The 19,692-nt window shown below is 41.7% G+C and overlaps 1 protein-coding gene across 1 annotated transcript in view; it reads left to right on the forward strand.

Annotated features, from left to right (window-relative positions):
- The window catches only part of top3b (DNA topoisomerase III beta), a gene marked incomplete at its 3' end in the record, with an annotated part of 35,943 nt that extends 16,550 nt beyond the window's left edge, over positions 1-19,393 (forward strand). The window contains exons 10-18 of the mRNA XM_080046276.1: positions 866-971; positions 2,333-2,479; positions 3,071-3,244; positions 4,279-4,407; positions 6,521-6,670; positions 7,314-7,414; positions 15,582-15,783; positions 18,305-18,492; positions 19,121-19,393. Of these exons, the coding sequence (XP_079902402.1) occupies positions 866-971; positions 2,333-2,479; positions 3,071-3,244; positions 4,279-4,407; positions 6,521-6,670; positions 7,314-7,414; positions 15,582-15,783; positions 18,305-18,492; positions 19,121-19,393 (1,470 nt within the window). The remainder of the gene's footprint in view (positions 1-865; positions 972-2,332; positions 2,480-3,070; positions 3,245-4,278; positions 4,408-6,520; positions 6,671-7,313; positions 7,415-15,581; positions 15,784-18,304; positions 18,493-19,120) is intronic.
- Between the last annotated feature and the right edge of the window lie 299 nt (positions 19,394-19,692).

Raw genomic sequence — 19,692 nt, forward strand, 5'->3', positions numbered from 1 at the left:
TGGTAAGAAATGTAAAGGCCAGGACACACCGGTCCGAATACCGACCGTCGCCAGAAAATGGAGTCTGCCGATGCAGGCAGCTTCATTCTCCCCGACGCGGCCAAAAATGCTAAGAACACACCGAGCCGACTACCGACTTGCCGTACGTTCTTCTCTTGCGCAGGATGACATTAAGTAGCTGTTATCATAACGTAGGCTGTCATTATAAAGGAGAGGATGCATGCTGCAGACACACACACACACAGACACACAAACACACACCTGTGGCCGCTCTTCACCCAAACTACCTCGACTATTTCTGAAAACATGTGAAAACGTCATGCACGGACAATCTAATGCTATGTGCTGATTGTGTTTAGCCTACATAACAATCCGAACATTCTCCGATTTTATCGATAGCTTCCTAAATCATGTTTGACAAAAGTGAAACTAATATCTGCTCCGCTGCCGTGGCAGAGCAGAGACGGGCGAGCCCTCCACCAATCAGATTGCTCCGGCTGAAAGACTGCCCGACGCCGATTACACATGTTGAATCGGCTGAAAAGAAGCCCAACGACATCTACGACGTCACGAACACACCGAACAGATTCGTGTCCCCGCCCCCTCCAGACTCTCCAATCATGTCCGACGCCCGATTATCGGGCCGGTGTGTCCTGGCCTTAAAAGCGCTTTGGGGCTTAGAAAATCGGCTAAAAGCGCTATATAAGTCAAGTCCATTCACCATTTACCATGATTCAAGACCTGCAGCATATGCAAACACAGACAAGGAAGACATAGTGCTGATAACATGGCCTGAATGTATGGAAGCTCACGTTTGCAGACAGTTAGAATGTAAGACATGTATTGTGACCTGCCCCATCATCAGGTCAAGGCCCTGCTGTCAGCTGGACTGAACCGACCCAGGAAAGGCAGTGATGCTGGGGACCATCCACCCATCACCCCCATGCGCTCTGCCTCAGAGGGGGAACTGGGTGAGTCTTACCTGTCATTCATTGATAGATCATGGGGGTCTAACCGCTGAGAGCAACACGTCAGGGCAAGACATCAACTGTCCATATAGCTATTTCATTGTGTATGATGTAGCCATAATAATGTACTTACTGTAACTATGCACCATTCATTGTTTTAGAGCAGACAATGACAACGCATGTTTTAATAGGGGTTGACCCCTCACCAGACAGCACACTCTATCATCTCATTACAGATACAGTACATGGATGAATGCAGGTTTGGTTTTTATTGGTCCAGGCTTTTTCAGCCTCTTTTTGGTTGGAACTATACCACAGAAAACGTCCCTATGAACACTGTGGACAGACAGAAACTGTGTCACTCACTATAATGCTTTTATCTCATGATACATTGAACTCAAATGAATGTGGATAATATCACAAGGTATGTTAGCAGTAACATGAGCAATCAAAAAAGGTTCATTTAAGCACCACTGATATGTAACATGGGATGGAAAATAGTGATAAATGAACTTAAAGACCTACTTCACCGGTGGAAATATGAAGGTGTATTGAACTCTGAGATCCTATGTAGTATAAATGTGCAAACACTTTGGAAATCGGTTCATCCTAGCCTGAGAAAAGGCAGAAAGAGTGTTTTATGGTCTCACTGTCTATGTCTAACCCTAAATTTTACAGATGTGACATCACTTCAGGGCTGTCAAGCGATAAAAAAAAAAAAATCTAATTAATTACAGGCTCTGTGATTAATTAATCTAAATTAATCGCATACCTTTATGACACTTTTATACCTGTTTATACACAGCTGTATAGCCTGCTACAGTTTGTTTCCTCTCTCTCTCTCTCTCTTTCTTTCTCTCTCTCTCTCTCTCTCTCTCTCTCTCTCTCTCTCTCTCTCTCTCCCCCCGTCTCTTTAACTTCTGTCTCCACAACAGACAGCTCTGCACTGCCACAGATGCCTATGCCGATTCATTCACCATCGTCGTACTCATAGGCAAAAATATTGACACACACACACACACGGGGCGGTGCCCGTTTACGCGGGAGACGAGACAGCTAGCAAACAAAATTGAGACACACGGAGGAAGATTGAGAGATACTTTTGAACCTACATTGTTGCACCCACTAAATCAATAATGCACAGACACTGCGGAGAATAAAGTAAGATGTCTTCCTACCTTCATGCTTATTTGCCCAAAGCATCCCATAAACCGTCCATAGAGCCCTCGGCCAGAGTGGGACGTTCCCTTATAGTTGGGGGTAGTGTGTTCCATAATGCACTACCTTTGATAGATAGTGCATTATTAGCTTAGCTGATTGGGCAACGTTTAGCCTCTAACCCAGCTTCTCCCGCCTCTCCACAGGCAGTGACGGCTGGCGTCTGTACGAGTACATCACACGTCACTTCATCGCCACTGTCAGTCAGGACTGCAAGTACCTGCAGACCACCATCGACTTCAGCATTGGCACAGAGGCCTTCTCCTGCACCGGCAAAACCCTCATATCAGCAGGTAAAGCCAGTCGCACAGCTCTTTAGTGCTGTGCTGCAGTTTGCACATTTAGTCCAAACCGAAGTAGGAACTAATATTAGATGACATTTTAAATGAGTGAAATGTATTGCAGGTTCAGTTCAGTCTGGTTGAAGCCCAGCAATGCTACAGTGACTTCCTGTTTATTGATTGGTTTTGATCTGTGATGTTTGTTATCAAGCAAATCTGTTAACACATTACTAAAGTCTCAACTGGATAAGATCTGGTTACGTTTTGTAATGGAGAAAACTTGGTTTATTAAATGACTTGGTTTAAAAAGTAGTTAAGTTAGGTATCAGAGTTGATGCATACGTGTATACAGCCGTGGAAAAAATTAAGAGACGAGTCTGGATTTTTCTTCAATCTTCATCTCTACATTACTTCATGGAAATGTTCTTAATGACAATATTTTTATTGTGAATTTGGTAGAAATTGTCAGTATTTTATTAAAAAAAAATTATAAATAAAAATGTTAATTCTACTCAAACATATGCCTATAAATAGTCAAACAAGAGACACTGAACATTTGGAGTGGTCTCTTAATTTTTTCCACGGCTGTATGTTCTATCCCAGGTTACACGGAGGTGATGCCGTGGCAGGGCATCCCCCTAGAAGAGTCCCTGCCGGTGTGTGAGCGTGGAGACACCTTCACTGTAGATGAGATCAAGCTGCTGGAGAAGCAGACCAGCCCTCCTGACTACCTGACAGAGGCTGAGCTCATCACACTCATGGAGAAACATGGCATCGGTACTACCGCCTCCCTGACTCTTCTATGTTGCATACATCTACTAACTTTTGCATTTTTTTTTTTTTTTTGCATTTTCAAGCTTTATTAGATAGTACAGAGTTGAAATGGGGAGACAGAGAGAGAGAGAGAGAGAGAGAGAGAGAGAGGGAGAGAGAGGGGGGATGACATGCAGTAAAGGGTCCACAGGTCGGATTTGAACCCGCGACCACTGCAACGAAGGCCGGAGCCAATATGGTACACGCTTTATCCACTACGCCATCTACTAACTTTTAATAATAGTTATAATAATACATTTATTTTATATAGAGCTTTTCAAGGTATTCAAAGACACTTTACAATACAATAAGTACACAAGCAAATTGAATACAGGTGAAGCAATAAAGCCCAAAACAATACACCATAGCAAAGACAAGTATATCAAAAGTAAGGAAACATTCAAATCAGCATAATACATATAAATCAATATATACTGTGGTTTTGAGGAGCTTGAGGTTGCTTTAAGCATTCTCTTGTATCAATCTCCCAATCGGTTCATTTTTACTTTACATGCTCCTCGGTTCAGGACCTTGTAACAAAAAGATGTACCAAGCCGTGTCTGATCACTCCTCACATGATAGTATCCATGTGCTGAGGTGTGACAGTGTTGTGCCTGGACCCTCAGTCACTTGCTGAGGCAAAAGTTTAGTTTCCACTAAAGGTAAAGGAATAAAGAACAACTTTGCTTTGAGTGTAAAAAAATTAGACCAAGTTTTTTTTTGCCATCTTCCAAAAAGGCCACAATCGAAATAATGAATATAGAATATATTGAAGGTCTTAATGCAGGTAGAAAATGTTTTGTCTGGTTTCGTGACACTCGAACCAAAATTGTTCTATAGCCCCCTAACTTCAATTTAGAAGTGAAAATGAAACTTTCCCATCAATTTGAAATGAAAACAACAAATGACCCATACATCCCCCCCCCCCCCCCACACACACACACACACTATAATGGTGGCTTATGACAACCTTTTGAATTGCGTCCCCCTCCCTCCAGGTACTGATGCCAGCATCCCTGTCCACATCAACAACGTGTGCCAGAGGAACTACGTGACGGTAGAGAATGGGCGCAAGTTGAAGCCAACCAACCTGGGCATTGTCCTGGTACATGGCTACTACAAGACAGGTACTTTGCCTTATAACATGATACATTCTATAACGCCTTCCCTGCGTTCCAATCACATACCTTTATTTTTTACTTTACTACACACTAAATCAAGCTGGTTTGCATACTACACATTGGACATTGAATGTAGTAGCTATCTAGTTATTTTTGGCATACTGCATCTGACATCATGTATTGGGACATCCTCGATCTTTTTCTATCATACTAAATAGTGTGGGAGTATGGGGATTGGAACGCAGGGCTAGTTTCCCGGAATATATATATATATATATATATGTGTGTAATATATATATACAGTCATATGAAAAAGTTTGGGAACCCCTCTCAGCCGGCATTATAATTGACTCTGCTTTCACAAAAAAAAGATAAAAGTGGTATGTCTTTAATTTACCAGGAACAGCTAAGTACTGGGATGTTTTCCAAACAAAGATTTTTTGAAAAGCAGTATTTGGTTGTATGAAATAAAATAAAATGTGAAAAACTGGCTGTGCAAAAATATGGGTACCCTTGTGGTTTTGTTGATTTTAATGCCTGTAACAGCATGTAAAACTGATGAATTTAAACACAAAGTTGGTTGGATTATGTTGTTAAGCCTTGAACCTCATAGAAATGTCTGTTTAATCATGAGAAAATTTATTTTAGGTGCCTAAATGCAAGTTGCACTTCTCTTTGACTCTCTGCTGAAGTGAGACAGAATGGGATCATCAAAACAGCTCCCAAAAGATCTGAAAAACAAAGATTGTTCATTGTCATGGTTTAGGGGAAGGCTACAAGAAGCTTTCCCAAAGGTTTCAATTGTCAATTTCGACTGTAGGGAACGTTGTCAGGAAATGGAAGGACACAGGCACAGTGGCAGTTAAACCCAGGCATGGCAGACCAAGAAAAAAACAGGAGTGGCATAGGTGGAGGATTGTGAGAATGGTTGCACACAACCCACAGATCACCTCCAAAGACCTGCAAGAACATCTGGCTGCAGATTGTGTATCTGTACATCGTTCAACAATTCAGCGCAATTTGCACCAAAACATCTGCTTTTTATAAAGACCAAATAACTTAATTTTTGTCTCATCAGTCCAAAGAATTTTCTTCCAATATGAATCTGGCTTGTCTAAATGAGCTTTTGCATACTCCATGCAACTGTATCTGTGGCGTGGGCGCAGAAAGGGCTTCCTTCTCATCACCCGGCCATACAGATGTTTTGGTGCAAATTGCACTGATTTGTTGAACCATGTACAGATACACAATCTGCAGCCAGATGTTCTTGCAGGTCTTTGGAGGTGATCTTTGGGTTGTGTGCAACCATTCTCACAATCCGCCGCATATGCCGCTCTTGTACTTTTCTTGGTCTGCTAGACCTGGGTTTAACTGCAACTGTGCCTGTGTCCTTCCATTCCCTGACAACGTTCCTTACAGTAGAAATTGACAATTGAAACCTTTGGGAAAGCTTCTTGTAGCCTTCCCCTAAACCATGATAATGAATAATCTTTGTTTTTAAGATCTTTTGGGAGCAGTTTTGATGATCCCATTCTGTCTCACTTCAGCAGAGAGTCAAAGAGAAGTACAACTTGCATTTAGGCACCTAAAATACATTTTCTCATGATTAAACAGATTCTATGAGGTTCAAGGCTTAACAACATAATCCAACCAACTTTGTGTTTAAATTCATCAGTTTTACATGCTGTTACAGGCATTAAAATCAACAAAACCACAAGGGTACCCATATTTTTGCACAGCCAGTTTTTCACATTTTATTTTATTTCATACAACCAAATACTGCTTTTCAAAAAATCTTTGTTTGGAAAACATCCCAGTACTTAGCTGTTCCTGGTAAATTAAAGACATACCACTTTTATCTTTTTTTTGTGAAAGCAGAGTCAATTATAATGCCGGCTGAGAGGGGTTCCCAAACTTTTTCATATGATTGTATATATATATATATTACATATTACATCCGGAATGATCCAGTTCATCAATGTGCTGTACATGAGCCACATTACATTAGTGATTGTGTTTGAGTGGCTTTCATAGAATGCCAGTAGGTTAGCAATAAAAAATAAATAAAAACTCATAGAAACTCTTCAACAATATATGACTTTGTGTGTGCGCGCTCCAGATGCAGAGCTGGTTCTGCCTACCATCCGCAGTGCTGTGGAGAAGCAGCTCACCCTGATCTCTCTGGGGAAGGTCAACTACCAGCTGGTCCTGCAGCACACGCTGGATATCTTCAAGAGGAAGTTCCACTACTTTGTGGATTCCATCCCCAGTAAGTCCACTGCAGCCACAGGGCTTTAAGTGAACTTTTAAGAGAACACTAGCTTTGTAAGTGAAACATAGGCTTTTTATATTTAGAACATGGATTCAATTTCAACTGATATAAAAACACTAAAGCTCTAATGGTAAATGGACTTGACTTATATAGCGCTTTTTAGCCGATTTTCTCATCCCCAAAGCGCTTTACATTTCTTACCACATTCACCCATTCATACACGCACTCATACTCCGATGGCAGTAGCTGCCATGCAAGGCGCCCTCTGAACCATCGGGAGCAATGTGGGGTTCAGGGTCTTGCCCAGGGACACTTGGACATGTGGCGGGGAGACGGGGGACCGAACCTCCGACCCTGCAATCCAGTGGATAACAGCCCTACCCACATCGCCACTGCCGCCCCCATCACACGTCACCTAACCCCAAAGCTAATACAAGTTGAGGCACATTAACCATCACTATATGTTGTCAATGCAGCCATACTCTACGAGACTTTCATCGTACCTAAATGATTTTTGAACGTGCTATGTGTTGAAGAGATAAATACATCAGAAAATAGGGGGAAAATATTATTTAAACATATTTTTGTTTTTTTCCTATGCAAACTGTAGCCCTCAGTCTGTGCTTGTTGTGTTTTACAGGCATGGATGAGTTGATGGAGGTGTCCTTTTCACCCATTGCTGACTCTGGGAAGCCACTGTCGCGCTGTGGAAAGTGCCACCGCTTCATGAAGTACATCCAGGTCAGCACAGCACTCTACATTACTTTTTACAATTTAAAGGCAGACTGATATTACAGAACCGATCATCAGAAAAACCCATCATGTGAATTTGAAAGGGGAGCAATGTCAAAAAATAGAGCAAGGCACACACCAGTGGACTCATTTATAAAGGTGTGCATAGAATCCATCCCAAAACATTGTGTCTGCACAAAACCAAGAATGTGCTGCGCCAAAAAAAAATCTGATTTATAAAACTGTGCGGCGCGCTGTTGCACGCAATCTTCCCTTTATAATTACCAACCTGCGGTGAATTGTGCGTGGACGATCTCCACCCCGTGTCATCCCACTTCACCTCCCAGTTTCATCCCACAATCTTCCATAAATGGCGAATGGTAAAATAGCTCCTGAATATGGTGACGCTCTTAATAAGCACGGAATTTTGACTGACATGAGGAAAAAATGGAGGCAACCGGCCGCAAAGAAAGCGACTGTGAAGGAAGAAAGCCTGTGACGTGCATGTGCTGCCGTAACTGGCACACAAACACACACACACACGCGCGCTGATCACATATCATGATTGGCACAGTCGTTATAGTCTTTGTAAAGCAGTTTCGCCCAACTTTGTACAGTATGCAATATAACGTATTTGCGTAGGCCTACCTGTACTACTATATGTAGGCCTATATAAAATATGGTGTGACAAGTGAAATAATGCCTATAGTCTATTCAAGAGCATTGTTTATCTCCCGTGAGATAAACACATGTCCAACAACGTCAGATTATAGTTATATCTTCCAGGGTGAATTGTTATGGGAAAGAGATGCGTGTAATGATTTGCTAAATTCATAACATGATTTTATCTAACGAAATATACAGTTTAAATTAATATCTGTTGGGCTTAACTTTGTACAAAACTTCTTTTTACTCACCTCTTAAAATTTGCTCTCCCGCTGGCCACTCACGGAAACACCTCCCGACGTATAGGATATTATTATAGAGTAGCGCTATAAGATTCAACTTATAAAATATAACCAAAACATGTATACCTAGGCTACTTGATAAGTAATTCAACCTACATCACAACTGCATGCCATAGACTACAGTAACCATATATTCACAACTATAGGTAAGCTTAAACATTTTATTGACTAAATATATTGGGTGCCAAGCATTTCACAGTCATTTGTCTGTGTTTTTCTGATGACTGAGCTTTATTTCGTGGTGTTGCCATTGAGTGTCGCTGATTCCCCGAGCTTGCAGTAGCTCTAACTACACATGGTCAAAAGTTGGCGTGGGAATACTCACACTTCTCCGCAAATAATGTTTTTATAAATACCAAGGTTTGCAACTGCACATAACCGCTTTATAAATGAGGCTCCAGAACACTAGACACCAGGGTAGGAAATTAGCGGGGACTCGGCACAAAATACCCCTGAATAAGTTCTTGGTTCTGGGTTCTTTTTCTTGGTCTTAACCATCCTCAAGAGCTTTATGCCTTTGCCACCGTCCAAAGGCTTGAACATTAGAGTTTTTTATTTAAACCACTCCAGAGACCAACATTTTAAGTGTTTCTCTTTTAAAATCTAAAGTGTTGTTAGTGTAGGCTACTGTTTGCTTATCACCGGACCGCCGAGTCCCGCTGTGTGTTGTCTTGAGTTGGTCTCCACCTCTATGTGTAAAGCAGCATTATAACAGCTGACTGGAGGGAGAAAACGGCTTTTATCTCGATCTCCCCCCCTCTTTTAACAGTGCCCACCTTTAGGCTACACACACCCGTTCATTCTCACACATTTTGTGTTCAATTCCAAGTGATACGCAATCAATTACTAACTGAGTATTTCTGGTTCCGACTAGTGAGGCAGCGGACGTTAAAACGACTAGTCCTGTGCATCCCTTATTCTTAGTTTTGAATAATTCTATGATCATAAATAAAACGTAATTATTTTGAGGAACCTGGAACCAAACGTAAGACTAGAATATGTTTGTAAACCAAACTGTGGGCCCTGCTGCTGTAAACAACAACAGCGAAACAGTGACTTTTCAGGAAGCTTTCCAACTTCAAACAGTGTTCCAGGGATCACATTTTCCTGTGAGGAAGTTATGAGAATATACACTAGAAAATGTTCACTTCGGGGGGCACTCGTGGAGTAGTGGTAGAGGCTCTGGGGCCGGTTTCCCGATAACGTCATCTCTTAGCGCGCTACGAAGACTCCTACGTTATGACTTACCAAAGTTGTTTACCTCTGTAGTCGTGGTTCCCGAACGGTCTCTTAGGAGTCTTCTTAAGAAACAGTCCCTACGTGGCTCGTACAGGGCGCTGTCCAGTGCTGAAATCGATTGCTCAGAGTTCGATTTTCCATTTCCTGCTTATTTCATGCGAAGCTGCATGACAAGTCTTTGCGAATAAAAGATTACTAGAAATCCTTCTAAGCCGAAACATTTATTTAACACCTCTTGCTTTATAATCTAAGTATCTTTAAGAACAATAATCACGTTTCGTGGTGGGTCAGTAAGGAAACTGAAAGTAGAATATCGCCAATGGCCTATATCAATAAAAACAGACGGCCCAAACAGCATCCAAATGAGCTAAAATCCTAAATACAATAAACAGTAACATGGCACACTTATTTTAAGGTAAGCTTTAATTGATTATTCATTAATTTTTTCACACGTTTACATGTTTTGAGGCGGAGAATCCGACACACACTGCGTAGCTGTCAGCTGAGCCGGCTCAGCTGACAGCTCCGCAGTGTGTGGAACACAATGCGATGGTTCTTGTGTTAACCTTGGTCGAACGTATTACCATAGCCTATAGGCCTACTGATTTAAAAAAGGTAGCCTAGGCTATAGAAAAATATAGAAACAGCGGAGGAGATTAAGATTGTTTCCAGCAATTATTTTCTTCATGAATGACTTGTGGCAGTTCCATGCGCAACAGGGATGTCACTCGTGTCCGTTTTACGCATGGTGCTTACGGAAGGAAATGTGGGGGTCTGTAGTAGCCAAGCCTATCTCTGGCGATGCCACAGCGATCGCAGGGACTTCACTTGTCATTAAACTTATAAATCTGACTGTATTTCATATCAAAGGGACACAGCGATGACTGTATTAAATATCAAACTGATAAAAACGATCCGACTGTAGGCTGTAGTGTATCACGTATAAAGTAGCCTATTTTCATATTGACGGACATCGCATCCAATCAGTTAATGCTGATTGTCAAGTCAGTTAGATGACTATGTAGGCTACTTGTAGTTTGAACACTTTGTGAATCAGAGTGAATGGTATTCTGCTAACATATATAGCTTACTTTAAATGTGATATGTACGCTATATACAGTTATCGTTTTTAACAGTTTGTTATTTAATACAGTCATCGCTGTGTCCGTTTGATATGAAATACAGTCAGATTTATTAGTTAAATGACACAAATGAGAGCTGAAACATCCCTACGGTAGAGCTAAGAAGGCTCTGCGGGCGCTCCAGACCAACCTTACCAACGTAGGACGTACGAAAGAGATTCGTAGCAAAGAACGTTTCGGGAAACAGGCGAAATGTTAAGTAGGAACTCTACGTAGGGGTTACGAATGACGTAGCGTTAAGAAGGCTCTACGAAGGCTTTGGGAAACCGGCCCCTGTCCTCTTCACAGCAGACCCAGTTTAGAATCCGTACCAAAATGAAGTTAACTTCTCTGACGCACCCAAAGTTCCATACTGCAGCCTCAAGCTGTTGAGGTCTGGCCTTCAAAGTCAGAACTGAGCTTCAAATGGAAATGGAAAAAAACATTACCACCTGACGTCAAAAGCACTTCTAAATTAATGCATAAATCATAAGGCTTCAGATCTTTTTGTCTATTTGAATGCAATTAAAATAGTTTAGTTCTGAGCGAGCATTTTCCTCCATTTGACATATTTGCCATTAAATATGATAATATATACAGGTCCTTCTCATATAATTAGCATATTGTGATAAAGTTCAATATTTTCTGTAATGTACTGATAAACATTAGACTTTCATATATTTTAGATTCATTACACACAACTGAAGTAGTTCAAGCCTTTTATTGTTTTAATATTGATGATTTTGGCAAAAAAAGTAAAGAAAAAACAAAAATCCCGATCTCAAAAAATTTGCATATTTCATCCGACCAATAAAAGAAAAGTGTTTTAATACAAAAAAGTCAACCTTCAAATAATTATGTTCAGTTATGCACTCAATACTTGGTCGGGAATCCTTTCGCAGAAATGACTGCTTCAATGCGGCGTGGCATGGAGGCAATCATCCTGTGGCACTGCTGAGGTGTTATGGAGGCCCAGGATGCTTCGATAGCGGCCTTAAGCTCATCCACAGTGTTGGGTCTGGTGTCTCTCAACTTCCTCTTCACAATATCCCACAGATTCTCTATGGGGTTCAGGTCAGGAGAGTTGGCAGGCCAATTGAGCACAGTAATACCATGGTCAGTAAACCATTTACCAGTGGTTTTGGCACTGTGAGCAGGTGCCAGGTCTTGTTGAAAAATGTAATCTTCATCTCCATAAAGCTTTTCAGCAGATGGAAGCATGAAGTGCTCCAAAATCTCCTGATAGCTAGCTGCATTGACCCTGCCTTTGATAAAACACAGTGGACCAACACCAGCAGCTGACATGGCACCCCAGACCATCACTGACTGTCAGGGCCGCCTTAATGCACGGGCTTACCTGGGCTGAAGCCCCAGGGCCTACAAGGATCAGGGGCCTCTAAAAATTTTTTTTTTTTTTTTTTTTTTTTTTTTTTTACTGTCTCAATATAGGCCCCTGATCTAAGAAGGCCCCGCACATTGTCATTTAAATAAATTATTGACTGGCTCATGATAGGCCCCTGATCTTATGGGGGCGTAGAGAGATCAGGGGCCCATCATGAACCAGTAAAGAAAAAGGAAAAAAAATCACATTATTTTTGGCCTACGAAGATCAAGGGGCCTATCATTCACCAGTACATTTTTGTTATTTTTGTTTAAATAACATTGTTCGGGGCAACGCAGATCAAGGGCCTATATTGAGATGAGCCATTAAAAACAAAACAAAGAATTCAAAGAGAGAAGTAGCTTTGGGATAAGGGATTATAAAAAAAAAGTTGGAATGCTGACTGACTGGATTTTTTAAACCTGTATATTTTTGTTTCTGCTTTTTGGTATGTCTGTCTCCAAATGATTTCAGAAAATAGCTCACATAGGACACAGTTGATTTAGCCTTAGTTTTCTTCTCAAAGTGCACCAGATTGATGCATTTTACTTTAAAAGGTTCAAATTTTTCTTCCGGGGGGGCATGCCCCCGGACCCCCCTAGAAGGTCCTGGGTCCCCACCGCTGTCTCTTCAATAACTTGGAAAAACACAGTAACCAACCATGTGTGTTTGGTTATTAAAAGTCACTAGACCAGGAGGGGGTTTAAGTACATGTTACCTTAAGTGATTTTGTATTTCATCAATAGAGATATTTTGGTGTAGACTAACATGGCTTTAACGCATCTGTATTGTAAGACCGCCGCCCGGGGGGGCCTACAAAACCTCTCAGCCCCAGGGCCTAGTGGCAGGTAAAAGCAGCCCTGCTGACTGTGGGTACTTGACACTGGACTTCAGGCATTTTGGCATTTCCTTCTCCCCAGTCTTCCTCCAGACTCTGGCACCTTGATTTCCGAATGACATGCAAAATTTGCTTTCATCCGAAAAAAGTACTTTGGACCACTGAGCAACAGTCCAGTGCTGCTTCTCTGTAGCCCAGGTCAGGCGCTTCTGCCGCCGTTTCTGGTTCAAAAGTGGCTTGACCTGGGGAATGCGGCACCTGTAGCCCATTTCCTGCACACGCCTGTGCACGGTGGCTCTGGATGTTTCTACTCCAGACTCAGTTCACTGCTTCCGCAGGTCCCCCAAGGTCTGGAATCGGCCCTTCTCCACAATCCTCCTCAGGGTCCGGTCACCTCTTCTGGTTGTGCAGCGTTTTCTGCCACACTTTTTCCTTCCCACAGACTTCCCACTGAGGTGCCTTGATACAGCACTCTGGGAACAGCCTATTCGCTCAGAAATTTCTTTCTGTGTCTTACCCTCTTGCTTGAGGGTGTCAATGATGGCCTTCTGAACAGCAGTCAGGTCGGCAGTCTTACCCATGATTGTGGTTTTGAGTAATGAACCAGGCTGGGAGTTTTTAAAAGCCTCAGGAATCTTTTGCAGGTGTTTAGAGTTAATTAGTTGATTCAGATGATTAGGTTAAGAGCTCGTTTAGAGTACCTTTTCATGATATGCTAATTCTTTGAGATAGGAATTTGGGGTTTTCATGAGCTGTATGCCAAAATCATCAGTATTAAAACAACAAAAGACCTGAAATATTTCATTTGGTGTGCAATGAATCTAAAATATATGAAAGTTCAATTATTATCATTACATTATGGAAAATAATCAACTTTATCACAATATGCTAATTATATGAGAAGGACCTGTATATACTGTATATGGCCCCAGTACTCATACTGCTCTCTGGACTCAATCTTTTGTCCTTTCAACTGCCCAGTGTGTAGAGTTCCCATGCTGTGACCCTGACACAGTAATAACGGGGGCGACTGTGGCTCAGGTAGTTAAGCGGGTTGGCCAACGATCCAAGGGTTGGCGGTTCGATCCCCGCCCGGCCACCTGTGTCATAGTTGTTGTGTCCTTGGGCAAGACACTTCACCCACCTTGCCTGGTGTGAATGTGTATGACTGCTGTATGTTTGAGGTGGTGGTCGGAGGGGCTGTTGGCGCTGAATGGCAGCCACGCTTCCGTCAGTCTGCCCCAGGGCAGCTGTGGCTACTATGGTAGTTTACCACCACCGGTATGACTGTGTGTGAACAAATTGAACCTGAAACACTGTAAAGCGCTTTGAGTCACAGAGAAATAAAGCGCTATATAAATCCAATCAATTATGACAATAATAAGAGTGACGCACTTACTTGATATAGCGCTTTTCAAGGTACTCAATTATTTTACAATAAAATTAGTACACATACAAATTAAAAACAGGTGTAGCAATAAAGCCAACACACCATACACAAAAGAAAAAATGCTATATTAATAAGTGAAACATTAAAATATCAGCATATGTATATATTAGGGCTGTCAAACGATTACAAACGATTACAATTTTTAATCAGATTAATCACAGGATTCTGTGGATTAATCACGATTAATTTTACCATTAGAAATTTGCCAGAAAAATTCGAATTTTCTCTGTATATTGTTGTATGAACGGAAAGATAAATGACAGAAGGTGGATATGTACATTTAAAATTAGTATTTTTATTAATTGAAAATCCAAATGATGGTTTTAATACCGAAAATAAATTTAAATCAAACTAAAATATATGCCTACCTACCAAACCATAATTCAATTGCTCTGTCTCTTTACTATGTCTTTGGGCAAATATAGGATAGGCTATATAATGGCATTTATTTGGTGAATCTATAGGTTGTGCATTCTTGAATACAACTTGAATACAGTCCGCTGTGTGTGTGTGCATGCGTGCGTGGGTGCGTTTGTACGCGCGACCACGTCCTAGGGGACTGTTCATGTGTGCCAGGAAGCCGACGGTATGTTGATGTCTACTCACACACACCTCTGAAAACTGCAGATGTTTGTGTCCTCGCCTGAACAGAGCGGACAATGTTTCTCCTCCTGTTGCTTCGACATCAACTGTCACCCGCGGCAGTTGATTAATATACTATCTATGCCCCCGACACAGACGTGGCCGTTGGCAGTTTAAAACTTTAAAACATGGCACGGGCTAACGTGCTGCTATGTTTGGCTGCGCGCAGCTACTGATCCTGGGTCAGCCACAACGTTAAGAGTGATTGTTATGTAATACAAATAAAAAAAAACATGTGATCCATCATCATAGGGCGGCAGTGGTGAGTGGGTAGGGAGGTCGCCTCTGGAGTGCAGGGTCGGAGGTTCGATCCCCCACCTACCCGCCACATGTCCAAGTGTCCCTGGGCAAGATATTGAACCCCACATTGCACCCGATGGTTCAGAGGGCGCCTTGCATGGCAGCTACTGCCATCGGTGTATGAGTGTTTGTGTGAATGTGGTAAGAAATGTAAAGCGCTTTGGGGCTGAGAAAATCGGCTAAAAAGCGTTATATAAATCAAATCCATTTACCATTTTACCATGTGTGTATCACTAGGCCAAGCCCAGCCGGCTCCACTGCTCCCACTGTGACGAGACATACAGCCTGCCCCCCAACGGAGTCATCAAGCTGTACAAGGAGCTGCGCTGTCCCCTGGACGACTTTGAGCTGGTGCTGTGGACGTCTGGGGCCCGGGGCAAGAGCTACTCCCTCTGCCCATACTGCTTCAGCAACCCACCCTTCAGGGACATGAAGAAAGGTAGGCCTAAACTGGATACACCTCCGGAAAGGCTTCTGGTTGTACATACATGGTGGCAGACAGTTATTATTATTTTTATTTCCATGTACAGTATTCTATTTCATCTACAGTTAATTAGACTTTATTTTACACTCTACTTTATATTTCTATGTCTCACCTTATCTCTACTGCTATCTGCACTGTGTCCTTGCTCTACTGTTGTGTTTATTTGTGTCTCAGGTGTTGCTCTCTTCACTTGTGTTTTATTTCTATATCACATTGTTGAGAGGAGCCTGGGACTTTAGAAATGCATTGCTGATGACTGCTGCTGTAATTGTTAATGTGCATATGACAAATAAACCATCATGAATCTTGACTGATCAGAAACAGACTATTGACAGCAAATAATAAAATAAATATATTAGAATTATTATTTTTTCCTTTTATCAAAATCTTTTAGGGTCATTTTAACTTACCTTTTGCCTTTTTGTTGTATGTGTGTAAAAGAGAAAGCTATCATTGTTTTGGTGAGGACAAAGCAATCCCACAGAACATGCTTACATACTCAAATACACATGGTGCTAAACATACAGTTGTGTTCAAAATAATAGCAGTGTGTTTAAAAAATTGAGTAAAGATCAAAATCCGTATCATATCTTTTATCTCCAAACACGCAAATGCATTGGGGACATTGCACATTCAATTCCAACTCCAAATATGAAGAAACTTTTGTCAAATGTTTCTTCATCTTTACAGAAAGTGAAGAAAAAGGAATATTAGACTGTTCAAAAAAATAGCAGTGTCTGGATTTTTCTTTACAACTCAAACATACAACACAGCATCAACTGAAAAATGCATGAAGATTTAGCTTTCCTATGAATCACTGAACTACTATTCCTCTGCATTTCTTGGTTTTGCCTCAGAAACAGCATTTTTGATGTCACCACATAGGTTTTCTATTGGATTAAGGTCCAGGGATTGGGCTGGCCACTCCATAACGTTAATCTTGTCGGTCTGGAACCAAGATTGTTCGCTTACTGGTGTGTTTGGGGTCGTTGACTTGTTGGAACACCCATTTCAAGGGCATTTCCTCTTCAGCATAAGGCAACATGACCTCTTCAAGTATTCTAATGTATCCAAACTGATCCATGATCCATGGTATGCGATAAATAGATCCGACACCATAGTATGAGAAACATCCCCATAATATGATGTCTGTGCCACCATGCTTCACTGTCTTCAAAGTGTACTGTGGCTTGAATAGGGGCCGCAGACAGTTTGTCAGACGACCCCCAAACACTGAATTCAAGCCACAGTACACTTTGAAGACAGTGAAGCATGGTGGCCCAAGCATCATATTATGGGGATGTTTCTCATACTATGGTGTCGGGTCTATTTATCGCATACCATGGATCATGGATCAGTTTGGATACATTAGAATACTTGAAGAGGTCATGTTGCCTTATGCTGAAGAGGAAATGTCCTTGAAATGGGTGTTCCAACAAGTCAACGACCCCAAACACACCAGTAAGCGAACAAGATCTTGGTTCCAGACCGACAAGATTAACGTTATGGAGTGGCCAGCCCAATCCCTGGACCTTAATCCAATAGAAAACCTATGTGGTGACATCAAAAATGCTGTTTCTGAGGCAAAACCAAGAAATGCAGAGGAATTGTGGAATGTAGTCCAATCATCCTGGGCTGAAACACCTGTTCACAGGTGCCATAAGTTGGTCGACTCACTGCAACACAGATGTGAAGCAGTTCTCAGAAACAGAGGTTATACAACTAAATATTAGTCCAGTGATTCATAGGAAAGCTAAAGCTTCATGCGTTTTTCAGTTGATACAGTAAATGTTTGAGTTGTAAAGAAAAATGCAGACACTGCTATTTTTTTGAACATTCTAATATTCCTTTTTCTTCATTTTCTGTAAAGATGAAGAAACATTTGACAAGTTTCTTCATATTTGGAGTTGGAATTGAATGTGCAATGTCCCCAATGCATTTGCATGTTTGGAAATAAAATCTATGATAAGGATTTTGATCTTGCCTCACTTTTTTAAACACACTGCTATTATTTTGAACACAACTGTATCTGCAACGTATCACCATGTTGAAATATTTCAAGCCTTTCTTTTGTTTTATATGAAAACAATGATAGGAGGTCATTGGGGACACATTGATTGACAAAGTCAAGAAGAATTGTAAAGATAGAGTAAAGAACCTGTGAGATATGACTACAGGTTTACCTCCAGGGTCAAAATGAGCCCAGTCTGTAGGATTCTAGTCCTTTTTTCAGTGATAGTTTTCTCTCGTCATCTTTCTTTTTCTATTCTTCTTCTGTATCTGTATCTCTCTCTCTCTCTCCATCTTCTGAGCTGCTATCATGTTAATCATGTGCTGAATACTCACACACTGCAGCCACACACTATGAGAAGCGCAGTGCACATTTACAATTCTGACAGTCTCTTCTAACCTTCTGTCTCTGTTTCTTCACCCCCCCCCCCCCCCCCCCCCCCCCCCACAATCCTGCTTCTCCCAGGCATGGGATGCAATGAATGCACCCACCCGTCCTGCCAGCACTCCCTCAACTCCCTTGGCATTGGGCAGTGTGTGGAGTGTGAAGGGGGGGTTCTGGTGCTGGATTTAACCTCTGGACCTAAATGGAGAATGGCCTGTAACAAATGCAACGTGGTGGTTCACTTCTTTGAACATGCACACAGAGTACAGGTAAGGAAAACGCTCTCACAGCTTGTGTCAACATATTCTGATTTATGTCTAAATAGGCCCAAAACTGTCAACGTACATAGTGATTTAAACTATCCAGGAGTCTGGGCATCCATTCTGCCTAAACATATGAGCAATCTCTTTTTTCAAAACACCGTCAACAACAGCTAATCTGGTTATACCAAATAACCAGATGATTTGATGTTACTCAGTGCATGAGTTGAAGTGGTGAATCAAGCAGTCTTTTTGTCCCATTGAGTCAGCTGGAGTGAGCCATCCTCTTGATTAACACATTATCAATGAAGGCTGTTTGATGATGTGCATAGCATCTCCTACTGTTTGAGTTACTCAGTTATATTATCCAAAGCTACTTGGACAGAACACATCTTTGTAAACTGTCATACTCAGCTGTTATCACCTACTTCATCCCACTTGTGTACATTTGTCTTGTTCTTTTATTATTGTTGTTCTTTCTTAACTCTTCCCTGTAAGGTGACCTTGGCTGCTCTGAAAGGCGCCTATTAATAAAATGAATAATAACTATTATTAAACTCTATTAGTCTCCCATCTTTGCATGTATTCTCCTGAAGGTATTTTCTCCATTCTAAGGCTCTTGGTCTGTCCCCTTCAGGTGGCTCAGGACAGCTGTGATGCGTGCGAGGCCTCCCTAGTGGCAGTAGACTTCAATAAGAGCCGCAGCCCGCTGCCTGCAGGAGAGACCCAGCACACTGGCTGTGTGTTCTGTGACCCAGTCTTCCAGGACCTGGTGGAGCTCAAACACGCCACCATGAGATACAGGGGGGGAGGGGCCAGGAGGGGGGGGCGGGGCCGAGGCAGGGGGCGCCGGGGGAACCCCAAGAAACCTAAAGACAAAATGGCCGCCTTGGCAGCGTACTTTGTATAGTGTCTGTGTGTGTATAGTGTGCATCCTGTTGTTCTATTCCAGACACACAGCTGTATAGGACAGTCAATTGACTTTTTGTTTTTACACATGTTGAATTGTGCTGAAGTAAAATATCTTCTGAAAAAAATGTTTGCTGTGAGTGTGGTTGTTCATATAAAAAGATGTCTTAAATATGATCCACTTTTAAGATCTGTTTTGAAGGAAATGCTATAGAAAATGATGTACCGTCAGTGACGCACACAAAGTTAGCATCTCAACATTTTATTTGATAACTTCCACTAATGCTCTCCTATATCAGT

This window comes from Ammodytes marinus, assembly GCF_949987685.1.
Source record: "Ammodytes marinus genome assembly, chromosome: 2".
Taxonomy (NCBI): Eukaryota; Metazoa; Chordata; class Actinopteri; order Uranoscopiformes; family Ammodytidae; genus Ammodytes; species Ammodytes marinus.